Genomic DNA, 13895 nt, shown 5'->3' on the forward strand with positions numbered 1-13895 from the left:
TTTAAGAGGGTAACAGAAGTGTGACGGTTTGGGACATCTGGTATGCACATTAAAAAGCAGGCCTCCAGATTCTGTGCAATATCTTCAATGTCTATAGTTTCAAAAAATGATGTTTTCAGGATGCGCAATAACTTGAAACTCCTATTTCCTAGCTTAGAAACACTATTTAATTATCTTGAACAAATGAGTTCAACATATCTTTCTTAGTAACAAGATGTTTCCATCTTCCCTCCACACTTTGTGCCCAGTAGACATTCATTTTATAACCAAACTGGGGAACAACCATACTTCATCCAGCTTTCAAGTTTAAGTACAACAGCAGCAAAAAATACCTTTGGAATAAAAGAAAAATTACCCTAAGCACTCACATATATCAGCACTTAACGAAAAGCTCATTAGGTTTCAACCTGGAAAATGTTCAACGCAATGAAGAAAACACAAGAATCATGTTACATATTAGAGAACCATTTTAATTAACAACGACAGTCATACTGTCTTGGGAAAATACATTTGAAGAAAAGTCCTTTTTCCCCTCTAAAAATAAAGATGTGACCAAAAATATAGGCCCTGGGCAGTTATTGTGTTTAAAGCAAAGGCAAGGCATCTTTATAAAAACAGCTAAAATTTCTCCACTTAAGTACAGTAAAAACTGCCAAACTGAAACAAAGGGAACTAGAAAAAAAAGACTGGATTAATAACTGGGTTGAATTACTTAATACTAAGAATAAAAAATTTCTAGTTTCAAGGGGATAGCAGTTTCTTCAAATTATATACTATTTGGAACACAATGGTTCACTGTATTTTAACATTTCATGATCCTAAGTTGACTATAATTTTCACTTAGGAACGCATAGACCCTACCCACAAAGGCCAAGCACCTGCAAGGCTGGCCATGGTATTTGTGAATGATAGTAGCAGAACACTAAAATCTAAGGCTAATGTTCTGTTTTCAAAGGGGACTTTATAGGAGATGGGCACCTGATGGGGAATGCTGGGTGACATGGTCACACAGCACCTTGCAGCCTGAGTTTGGAGCAGATGTGCTTTAGTGACAGTTCAGATTGGGGACTTACTTCCTTGGTTAGGAGTGCTGGTGGCTGGATCTAGGGTGGAACTGGTCTTTTTGTAGGGACATTCCTATGCAAAAATGACCTCCTGAGTGTTTGTATTTTTTGCCTTTTCAAGTTATATAAGATGTCTTCTTGCTGCTTTCTGGATAACCTTGTTGTCCAGACTTAACCCCACCAGGTAATGAGCTTCCTGTCCTGTGGGTTCATGCACATGACTGCGACTACTTTGTATGGAATCTGTACAGGAGATTCAAGCACTGGATGGATTACTGAACAAAATGAGTTCTGAGGTCTCCCCCAACCCTGTGATTCTATAATTAAAGACGACTTGAGCATTTGATGTGAGGAAGACTTAATGAGAGAAGAAAGTAGAGTTCAAGGATCTCTTGATGTTTCCATGCTTTAAAATGTATCAAGGATCAATCACCCTTAAAATATTACTGAACATCAGTTAAGGTTAGTACCACTAAATTGTAGGACTGGAAAATGTGAGCAATTTTGCTGTCTCTATAAAGCTTAGACTATAAATACATGTACACACACAAAAAAAGCAACGATGCTAGATTTATATTGTGACTTGTTTCATATTAGTTAGACAATGTTTAGGTATAAATCAAACACAGCTGCCATTTGGCTTTTTGAACTGGAAACTCATTGCTGAAGTCTTCTGGTCCAACCTACTTTACTTATGGCAACTGCGTGAAGTGTTTGCCCACTGACCACTCTCATTTCAATGTTTTGAAGAAAACATTTGATAATCAGACCACATGTCAAAATAAATGATTAGTGGTAAAAGTATATAGTTACAAAGCAATTCTTAATGTCTCCTACTCTATAAGTATGGCAAAAAAAATTGTTTCTTATAGCCTAAAAGCTACTGGCAGATATTTTCAAGAGAAATATCAGAGGTACTTCTTAGTTTTACATTAGAAGTGATACGATCTATTAGGAAAATAGCTCTTTTTGAATTAGAAGACACTTATATCCTCTTTTCAAGCCCAAGGTCCATGTCTTAAAAGATTTCATGTTCTCAATAAAATAAGGAGGAAAGCATCTAAATTAGCACTCAATTCCAGAGTGTGCTCCAGGTAACCTAGTACATAAAAGTCCTTGGTAGTAAAGTCGGGCTCTACTTAAAGTAAATTTGACTTATTTTTAAATGTAAAGAAAAAAAGAGCACACAATCATGTACTTTTCTTCCTGTTTAACACTAAACCTTACAAATTCCTTGAGCTCAGCTCAGGAAAGGCACTGTAATAGTCTCTCCCAAGGAAAAACCTCAAACAGAAATTCAGAAAAGACTCATTCCCCCTTTATAAGAGGACAGAAGAGCAGGAAAAAGCTTCACATTAAGGATATAAGGATCAAGTCATGATGAATCTGGCTAGTTAGATTTGAGGAGAAGCTATGTTTTCCATGTCATTTGTCCCTGCATCGCCACTGCTGTCTCAGGGAGCAGCGCACACAATTGTCTGCAGCCCTCCTGGCTGCATGGTGTTACTATGGGAAGACAACTGGACATGACACAGGAAGTTCAAAGTGATGGAAAGAGAGACATCAGACAAAGCAGGAAAGCACTCATGTACTACAGATGATTCTGTCTCCTCTATGCCTCCCTAACAGGCGGCTCAGGGTAAATTTGTGGGCGTAATCACGGTGATTGTGTTGACTTCTAGGATGAACATAGCTACATTTCAATGTTTTAAAAATTCTGTTTAGCTTGCTCTAATTTTCATTTTATAGCTACATGTACATGTTAGCAAAAATAATTTGTTTTTTGGTGAGATGCCCCAAAAGCATTTTAGAAAGTGGGAATATTAATTTAGAAGCACTGAAGAATTAATATTCGAAATACATTAAGGCAGATAGTCCATTCCAGACTTATGATTATTTGTAAAGTATATTCCACGTTTGGTATTTTGAGTACAAGGGAATATTAATGTTGTATTTTGAACATTAATATCTTATGAGAAAGTTGATTCCCCTTAAATATTGGATGCAGGATGGTTTATTCATTCCCAAGGGTTACAGAAACTACAACTCTGATTTCATACTGGAAACCTGGGGGAGAACGAAATTAATTGTGAAGAAACGTTGTTTTAAAATTTTAAATTAAATATCTCAAGCATGAAAAAAGGCAAAGAAAATATAAAACAAACACCCATGTATGCTAGCTTTATCAAATATTAACATTTTGTCTTATGTATTTCAGAGTTCGCTAAAGAAATAGAGCTGGAATACAACCCGCAGTCCCATTTTCCTCCTTCCTCTTCACAGAGGTAACCTCTATCCTGAATCTATTTTTATTATTCCAATTAGAAATTTTAATTTTATTGCATGTGCATATATCTATATCAATCTACATATTTAAAAACTTTATTCAAATTGTATTGCTCTGTAGTTATCATTCTGCAAGTATTTCTAAAGCTATACGTATCTATGTTGTTATGTATAGTCTAATGTGCTTATTTTAACTGCTGTATGTGGTTTTGTTGTGTGAGAGTACTGCTATTGATGTAACCATCCTTTTGCCAATGAATTCTTAGTATTTTCCCTGAATTATCTATTACAAACAATGCTGTCATCAATGTGTCCTCCTGCAGAACCATTCTTCCAGCTCAATCTCAAGTATCCTTGAATCCAGCCACTAACACTGCAACATCCAGGCGTTACTTACTCCTCCCTCTCTCTCACTCCCCACATCTGACCATCATGCCCAGACCATGAAATATTTCTGACTGCTCCATCCTACTCTTTCTTTTCCTCAGTGAAATAGTTCAAGCTGTTATCGTTGGACTGTTGGTCTGTTCACAGGTCTCCCAGACTCTCCCACTTCATATCAATCCTCTACCCTGCTGCCTGCTGGAAGGCATTTAAAGGCCTAAACTGGCCATGCCATACCCCAGTGTCCCCACTGCATGTGGGACACAACTAAGTTCCTTATAAAAATTCCCTAAATGGCCGGGTGCAGTGGCTCACGCCTGTAATCTCAGCACTTTGGGAGGCTGAGGCGGGCAGATCACCTGAGGTTAGGAGTTGGAGACCAGTCTGGCCAACATGGTGAGACTCCATCTCTACTAAAAATACAAAAATTAGCTGAGTGTGGTAGTGCATACGTGTAATCCTGGTTACTCAGGAGGCTGAGGCAAGAGAATTGCTTGAACCTGGGAGGCAGAGGTTGCAGTGAGCTGAGATCACACCATTGTATTCCAGCCTGGGTGACAGAGCAAGACTCCGTCTCAAAAAAAAAAAAAAAAAAAAAAAGTTCCCTAAATGAAGACTGTCTCTCTCTCTGGCCTTGTTTTCTTTAATTTTTTTTTTTTTTTTTTTTGGAAACAGGGCCTCACTTGTCATCCAGGCTGGAGTGCAGTGGTATGATCATGGCTCACTGCAGCCTCAACTTCCTGGGCTTAAGTGATCCTCCTACTTCAGACTCCCAAGTACCAGGGACCACAAGCACGTGCTACCACATCCAGCTACTTATTTTTATTTTTTGTAGAGGTGGGATCTCCCTGTGTTGCCCAGGTTGGTCTTGGACTCCTGGCCTCAAGTGATCTTCTTGCCTCGGTCTCCCAAAGTGTTGGGATTACAGGTGTGAGCTACCACACTTGGCCCTTCACTAAGCTTTAATACGGCAGCCCCCTCTTGTTGGTAGCTCCAGAACTATATCCCATGCTGTTTCTGCGCTTGTAACTGGAAAGACCTCTGCCTCTCCAGCCAGTGCTTCCTAATCCTCTAGGCCAACTTTAGTTTCATGTCACCCAGGGAACTTCGCTACCCATCCTCTGTGCCCAATGCAACCTCTGTTGAGTGAGACTTGCCACATTTCCCTGACATTCACAAAACCACCTGTGTTCCTCACCAGTCTGAGGGTGACTTAAGCGCAGGCACTGGGTTTTATTCCTCTTTCTATCCCTGGGGCCTAGTAAAGTACGTGGGAATACAAACAGGCACTCAGACACCAGCTGAGCTAACATGAAAGACAGCCAATCCATTAAGTATATTTTATTCTCTTAATAAAGGAGAGTCTGTCTATTTAAAACAACTAGATTTACTATGAGATACATAGTAAAAAATGTGGTATTTAGTCCTCCATGAAAAAGACATCTGTTAGCTGATATTTACAAATTATTAAGTACAGTAACTGATACTAATAGAGATGACCACATTGTAAACGGTTTCTGACTCATCAGACTAAATAATACTCAGCCGTCACAGTTGTGAGCACTATATATACCTTATTATCTACTACCTGGAACCTCCAACTCCTCCACAGTGCCACTATACAAGGGCAGAGTCCAGTCTGTTTTCAACATTTCCTCTAGGACAAGATCACATTCTATACCTACCTGTAACAAGCTCCCTTACTTCTGCATCAATAGATTTTCTCAACAGTCGCAACAAGGCAGGTATCCCACCAACATTCTTCATTGCTATTTTATTTTCATCTGTAGACTTGCCAAAAACGAGGTTTCGAAGGGCACCACAAGCATTCTTCTGAACTTCCAAAACTCTGTGGTCCAAAAGGTCAACCAGATGCTTGATTCCCCCTAACCTACAAACCTAGAATGAAAAATACTAGGTATCAGGCCTAAGTAACATGCAATTAATCAGTGATCAAACAGAAGTCTGTTATGGAGAGATCACAGGATGTGGATATCTCCAGACCATTTCAAAGGTTACTTTTTATTCCAAATAAGACAACTTTTATAAATTCTAAGGAGAGGCCAGGCGCAGTGGCTCATGCCTGTAATCCCAGCACATTGGGAGGCCAAGGTGGGCGGATCACTTGAGGTCAGGAGTTCAAGACCAGCCTGGCCAACATGATGAAACCCTGTCTCTACTAAAAATACAAAAAACTTAGCTGAGTGTTGAGGCACACGCCTGTAATCCCAGCTACTTGGAAGGCTGAGGCACAAGAATCACTTGAATCTGGGAGGTGGAGGTTGCAGTGAGCCAAGATTGTGCCACTGCACTCCAGTCTGGGCAACAGAGCAAGACTTTGTCTCAAAAAAAAAAAAAAAAAATTCTAAGGACACTTTCTTAGCTGATACTTTTCCTGGGTTCACGGCTTAAAAAAGAGATAGGAGATATAGGTGGTTTAATATTCATTGGCAGGTGGCACAGTCCTCCTCCAACCCTCAGAGCACACAACAAGAATTGTGCTTTCACTCCAGCAGGGCAATGTGCAAATATACAAACATAGCAAAGCTATATGCAGGGCTTGAGACAATAATAGGAAATAATTTTTGACTTAAGTTATTTAGTTTCTAGAATGAGTTCTCTAGGCTACTCTCCTTAAATTTTCTTCCATTTGTTAATGCATTAGTACATTACTTGAGTATTTCTGGGCTTTATTTACTACATTCACTTTTAGGTCTGGAGCTGTATGCTGTTTTGCATATTAAAATGATGAAAAACACTTCAGTTTTATATAACACTGTGGGTCAGAAGAAGGTTTGAAACATTAAAGAATCTGTATGTTATATAGAATTATAGCCAATAACCAATAACTTGCTATGTTTCTATAAATACCAAAAAAACCCTGAAATAAAATATTCACATATGTTTAGCATTAGTGATGGTTATAATCCTCTATAACTTATTTATAGTTGGCATCAACCTGACTAGAATTCCATAAAACACATGAGCTCACTAGTTCAATGAATACTATAATTTTTACCTAGTAATTTTTTTTTTTTTTGATACAGAGTCTCGCTTCCAGTCTGGAGTGCAGTGGCTCAATTTCGGCTCACCACAACCTCTGTCTCCCAGGTTCAAGTGATTCTCCTGCCTCAGCTTTCTGAGCAGCTGGGATTACAGGCCATGCGCCACTATGTCCAGCTAATTTTTGTGTTTTTAGTAGAGATGGGGTTTCGCCATGTTGGCCAGGCTGGTCTCGAATTCCTGACCTCAGGTGATCTGCCAGCCTCTGTCTCCCAAAATGCTGGCATTACAGGCATGAGTCACTGTGCCCGGCCTAAAAAATATTGTTTAAATGCAAGTTAAATTGATTTTTGCTTCATGATTTTATAAATAAGCTAATGAAGTAGACATATGATTTGAAAATGCTGAAAGCACTCCAAGAAATATATTTATCCTAGTTTTTCCTGAGAGATGCTGAAATGCATAGTTAAGTGAAAGAGTATCTGGTGTCAAAATATCCCTTTAAAAAGACTCTTGAATTACATTGGGTAATTTCTTAAATACAGAAGCACGTGGCTGTTAAATGCAAAGGCACTGTTTTTCCCAGTCATCCCAGGCACCGTGTCCTGTACCTCCATCTTCACTTTGTTGTCGCCAAAGCACAGGTGCTGCAGGTAGGCCGCTGCATTTGCTTGAACAGATGGGAACTGGTGCTGAAGCATGTGAATGACCTCAGGCAACTCAGGATCACGCCAGGCAAACTCCCTACATGAGAAAAACATGGCTTCAGAAAGGAAGGCCCATGTTGTAAAAATACACTGAACAAAAAAATTTGTTATAAGGGAAAAAAGCTCTGCTGAGATAAAAATGGGAAGTTACAAAAATCCTAAAAAATACGTACCTAAATAATTTTTCCCCCTGATGAACATATGCAGAGGCCCAGATGCTTACGATCTTAAAGAAATCATGACGCACAGATGCACAGAAAGAGATTCAGGAGAACAAAGAAAATTCTTAATATAAGTAACTTTTCCACTCTAGTGCTCCTCCTCCTGGTTCTAATTTTATGTCTTTCTACCTATGTAAGAAATCTGCAGGTGCAAGGCACAGGTAAACACGTGCACTTTAGCGAAGTGAGATGTCATGCCTGAAGGGAGAGGAAGGGCTGGTGGTAACAGACAGAGCTGGCGTCAGCCTAGAAATCACAAACATTATGTGCCTGAGGATTTTTAAGAAACAATGTTTATGGTTGCTCTTGAGTATAACACAGAAACACAGAAAACTATAAAAAAGAAAAAGTATTTGACCAGTCATCCTATATTATTACTGCTGACATTTCCTATTTTTCTATATATGTGTGCAAATGTGCACACATGTATGGGTTTGGGATTTTTTCCGTAAAACTGGGTTATTATTAAATAGCAGTTAATATTTCATAAACCCCTATCCTGTGTCAGGCACTATTCCAGGCATTTTATATATATTTATTAATTTATCCTTACCGCAACCTTAAAGATGCGGACGTTGAGGCAGAAAGGCCATGTGACTGGCCACGTGGCTGTAAACAGTGGAGTGGTACTCTGCCTTCAGAGTTTGTGTCCTCCAACACTATGCTATACCATTTTTTTGGACAATGAATATATAATCATGCTATGTATATGTACTTTTATACTTTGCTTTTTTTCAGCTAACATCCATTTTCAGGATTTTCTAACGTCCAGATGACATTACGCCAATAAGATATTGGCATAGTGTTTGGAATTCTTGTTAAATGTAAGTTTGCTCTTTCATTATGTGAAGAGCAGATTGTTAGAAAATGGCTTAAAGGCCGGGCGCGGTGGCTCAAGCCTGTAATCCGAGCACTTTGGGAGGCTGAGACGGGCGGATCACGGGGTCAGGAGATTGAGACCATCCTGGCTAACCCGGTGAAACCCCGTCTCTACTAAAAAATACAAAAAACTAGCCGGGCGAGGTGGCGGGCACCTGTGGTCCTAGCTACTCGGGAGGCTGAGGCAGGAGAATGGCGGGAACCCGGGAGGCAGAGCTTGCAGTGAGCTGAGATCCGGCCACTGTACTCCAGCCTGGGTGACAGAGCGAGACTCTGTCTCAAAAAAAAAAAAAAAAAAAAGAAAAGAAAATGGCTTACAGAACAACAAATATACAGACTTTGATTACAGGATAAAGTTAGTTGTTTATTAAAAAAAAATTCATACTGAGTAAACTTTTAAAATTATCTTTAAAATTAATGACCAAGTGATACTTCTCTTGCCTGGTTTTTGAAGCCTTAGAGTCTCTCTTGGTCTGGGAAGGCTCCATGTATTAACTTGTTAGACCACTGCAAAGGGGCTTGTCATCCCACACCTGTGTGCACACATGCATCCACACACACACACCATACTCAGTGAATCCTTACTGTGCTACAGTGCTGGAGATACAAATACTGGATACGATATGATTCCATTTACAGGGTCTTCTAATGCCAAACTAAAAAGTTCCGTCTTAATACCAACAACAGGAGGAGTTATCCTTTATTGAGTTTACCTTTATCAGGCTTTGTGCCAAGAACTTTACATTCATTATCTCGTTTACCTTTACTGTTCCTCATGAGGTAAGCACTATTAAAATAACATTAGACACAGATAAGGAACTCAGGATTAGTAATTAGTGGTGGAGGTTAGTGAAACCCAGGTGGTCTATATGTGTGCCTACACATAAGGAATGAACGTTGTGAAGCAGGAGAGTGAGAGGATATGACATGGTCACATTTATACAGATGATAACTCTGGTGGCCAAGGAAAGAATGCCCTAGAATACAAAAAGATGGGTGTCATGCAGAGTATCCACTATCCACACAGAAATCTACATAGCTGCTTGAAATGAAATAGACTTCTCTTTGATTTCTCTCTTTTCTTCATCTTCCCTCATGGAATCCATCGGCAAGTTCTGTTGACTATCTACAAAACATTTAACATATACCAAATCCATTCATTTTCTCCATTTTGCCCAGAAGAGTCTAACAGTTTCCTACATGTTCTCTCTGCTTCTAATATTATCCCCCCACCCCATCTGCACCCCCAATCCATTCTTTATACAGCAGCCAGATGATCTAAAAACTGAAGTCAGGTGTGAGATGGAGTTTCCGGCTTGGGTAACAGGTTGGATGATGACGTCATTAACAGACATTAAGAATATAGCCAATGCCAAGGAAGGCAAGATAACAGCATAAAAAGCACAGAATATGGAGTTAGATTGCCTGGGTTTCAGTCTTGGGTCCTTCAATTTCTGTGTGATTTTGAAAACCAATTAATTATTTGGAGCTTCAGTTTCCTCAACTGTAAAACAAGATCAATGAAACTAATATTTCAATCTTCACTGGTTGGTTGTAATGATTAAATGTGATGTTAAATACTAAAATATTTTACATATTTTTACTTCGGATACAGATGTTTTACTAATATTCATCGTCCCTAAAAAATGAGCTATTCCAAACAGATGAATTCCTAGTAACAACTAATTTTCCTTTTATATATTGAAACTATATCAATCATTTCTCATGAAAATCTGTCTAAAGCCTATTATGTAAATCTCTGTTGTACTTAACAGAGTGCAAGAAGTATGATTTACTCTTTCTTTGATGACTCACAATCATTACAAATACACGTTTTTGTCCTCTTTAAATGGGACACTGAGGGTCAAGATTTCCTGACATCCCTGGGGCCAGACAGCCCCGAGGGTGGGCTCCTGCCAGAGCTGGGTAATTAGGCTTGCTTGGCTTCATCTCCAACCTTGATGTAAATTCAGTAGAAATTTACCCTGGAAAAACTGCTATCAATTTGTAGGCTGGCTGGATGGCATCAATGCCTGCCAGGATTTGCTTCAGTAAAACCTAAGCTCAGACTTCTGTTTCTAGCCATGATAGAGTAACTCGTACTGGATTTTGCCCTCCCACTATAAACAATGATAAAAGTGAATTTAGCTAAATGTAGGAGAAAACTGTTTTTAGACCCTCGACAACAGGCAACACAAGAATATAATCCTTGAGAGGAGGGAAACATCAATGAGTCCCATGTTTACCTGGCTTTCTGCCAGGGGGCACTTTCTGGACCATGACACAGGAAGCTGAGGACAAGTAGTATGTGAGGGATTTAGTGAGCTGAAGCAGGGAGTGAGTGGAATTTGCAGGTGCTAAAGTGGTTATAATGTGCAAGGCAGAGTACTGAAGACAAGCGAGCTAAGCAGAGGTGATTCTCTGGGTTTGTGTGTGGACTATCTGCAAGTCCTCAGTTGTACCCTGAGCTGTAGGGCACATGCACAGGTCTGGTGGAGAGTGGCTGCTGCATGACTCAATGCTGAACAGGTACCAGTTGATGTGGACTCCCAGCCTAGTCAGAGCACAGACATCACTGAAAACCTTGGGAATTTAGTCAAGACTCCACAAAGGCCAAGTTTTAGGAGTAAGGACCATGTTCTAAGGTTTAAAAGAAATATGAACTAGACCTAACAATGAACAAAACCAATTTTGATGGGATTGAAAGGATCTACCCGTAATTTAGTTCTCTGCCACAATAAAACTCAGCATCCTAACAGGAGACAGCCTAATCCAGATTCCCTATAATGTATCATCTAGAACAGTCGGTAGATAATTTAAAATGACTAAACACGAGAAGAATCAGAAACATATGACTTTTAAATATGTAAAAAAGGAAACCAATAGAAACAGACCCAGAGACACCCCAGATGTTGAAATTATCAGAGGAAAAATTTTAAATGGTTATATTAAATGTGTTCAAAGACTTAAAGAAAAAGATGCATATATGGAGTGAAGAGATGGAGAATCTCACAGGAACATTGACTATATAAAAGGAACCAAATTCAAGGATTAGAAATAAAAACAAATTTGCAAGGGCTTCACAATAGATTGTAGTCTATAGGACAAAGAAAACTAAATTTGAAGGCATCAATAAAAATTTTTGATTACAAGAATATAGGGAAAAAAGACTTAAAAATGAAGACAGATTCAGTAATGTGTGAAATAATAAAGTGATCCTATGTGTTTAACTGGAGTCTTAGAAGGAGAGAAGAGAGTTTGGGGCAGAAAAGAAGCTTAAAGAATTAATCGTTGAAAATTCCCCAATTTTGACAAAACATCAACCTACATTCCAAGAATCTCAGGGAACCCCAAGCAGGTTAAATGCAAAGAAAATTATATTTAGGTTCATCAGAATAAAACAGCTGAAAGCTAGAGAAAAATCTGAAAAGCAGCCAAAAAAAAGATACATTACATAATGAGAAGAATACACATGATGTCTGCCTTATCAACAGAAACAATGGAGGTCTGAAGACAATGAATGACATCTTTTAAAGTACTGAAAGAAAAAAATCCACACCTGTAAATCCTGAATTGTATATCTAGCAAAAAAAAATCCTTTAGAAAAAACAAGTGAAATATTTTCAGATAAACTGAAGCTGAGAGAATTTGTTACAAGCAGAAATGCAAGACAAGAAAGGTTAAAGGAAGTTCTTTAGGCCAAAGGGAAATGAGATGGAAACGTGAATACACAGGAAATCTTTCATGTTACTCCTTTTAGAAGCATCATTGGTGTTATTAATAAATTTGGTTCCCAAGTAGACGACTATAAAAAAACTCATGGATTTCCTTTTATACAGTAAAGATCAATAAATTCCTCAGTCTTACAGAGAATTTTTCAGGGTAATTGTAATGTGGCATTAACAATAAAGGCTTACAAGTGAATAAAAATATTACTTCCAATTGCTATTTTCAAAACTAAAAATTAACAGCTGTCATGAGCTTTTAATTTTCGTTTAAATATTCAAACTTCAAAATCATCTGAATTCCAGTTTCAGCTAGAATAAATGCACCTACCAATATAATCACTTACTCACCTTACAAAATGCATTATCAGTAAAGTTTCACATAATCAAAGCTAGCCACAACAGTTTTATGCATTAGACTATGAAATTATCACACTATGAATAGCTGAGGTATATTATCATACATGAAGTCCTTGTTTATAGCGAATCAACTCATATTAGAGGTCAAAACTGAAGTCTTCAGGGACACATATTAAACTCAAAGCTCTCATCACACTTCACTGCCTTTCTAGGCAGCTATTATTTTCTCTTCAGGTCCAGTCAAGGGATGGTCTAAATTACCTACAATTCAAAACCCGTTTGGGAATTTCTGCATCTATTTGGGTGTCTGAGGCCTTTGTCATTTTGAGGATTTGGAAAAACAAAATCAGTAAGAGTATTTCTGACAAGCTGTAGGTGTTATTAGACAAGTTATTATGACAAAAAGGTGGCAAATCAGGAATAGCAGAACCAAATGCATTTATACAGCTTAAAGAATTTCAGGAATAAAAGTGAATAAGGGCAGTGGTTTTAGTGAAGCAGTGGATTTCCCACTCAACTTTAAAGTATCTTTAGTCATTTTGTTTTAATGACCAAAACCTCACTCATCATTTTAATTCACATTCATTAAAATAAGTTGGTAGGTTGCTAAAAATGAATTGATAATTATAACAATTTTCCAGTGAAGCAACTATTTGTGGGCGAACAGTGAATGAAATCTTGCATACACGCCTTAAAATAACACTAAAGCTGCTTAAAATTTAGCAACAATTTCACTCTTTCAGAAATGAAAATTCCTTTAGTTTCAAAATATCTTTATTTCCTGAATATTTTAAATGGCTTTAAGGACAAGGTCAGTTTTTCAAAATCAATCAAGTATTAAATGACTCATATTATCTTAATAAAAAATGCTGTCTACAGGGCCAAACAAAATCAGGAGGAGGAAACGTCTACGATGTGCCAAATACTTTTTGCTTATTAGATAGAATTTCTTACAAAGACTATCTTCTCCTAAATGTCAGAAAGTTTTTTCAAAGAACCTGGTTAATAAAAGCGTTATATATTGTTGACCACTATGATTCAAAACGTATATAACACTGGTCTTTCTCTAGTTTGTAATAATCAAATCCATTTCTTGAAGCTGTTATCCAAGAAGTCGGTCAGGGATAAGGGCAAAGGGAAAACTGATCCTTCAAAGCCTTGTTTAATTCTAAGAGGCTATTCCAGGTAGTTGTCTTGATGAAATACTTTAGTGATGAATGCTGAAGATATTCCCACGGATCTGTGCATTCTCTAACTTACTATTAA

The 13895-nt window shown here is 38.2% G+C and overlaps 1 protein-coding gene across 10 annotated transcripts in view; it reads right to left on the bottom strand.

Moving 5' to 3' along the window:
• The window catches only part of PKP4 (plakophilin 4), a 228895-nt gene that overhangs the window by 33665 nt on the left and 181335 nt on the right, over window positions 1-13895 (bottom strand). For all 10 annotated transcript variants that reach the window (XM_030916540.1, XM_030916537.1, XM_030916543.1 and 7 more), the window contains 2 exons: window positions 7349-7481; window positions 5420-5633 (listed from right to left, as the gene is read on the bottom strand). In XM_030916540.1, coding sequence (XP_030772400.1) covers window positions 5420-5633; window positions 7349-7481 — 347 coding nt within the window. The remainder of the gene's footprint in view (window positions 1-5419; window positions 5634-7348; window positions 7482-13895) is intronic.

The sequence above is a fragment of the Rhinopithecus roxellana genome, chromosome 14 (assembly GCF_007565055.1).
Source record: "Rhinopithecus roxellana isolate Shanxi Qingling chromosome 14, ASM756505v1, whole genome shotgun sequence".
Classification (NCBI taxonomy): Eukaryota; Metazoa; Chordata; class Mammalia; order Primates; family Cercopithecidae; genus Rhinopithecus; species Rhinopithecus roxellana.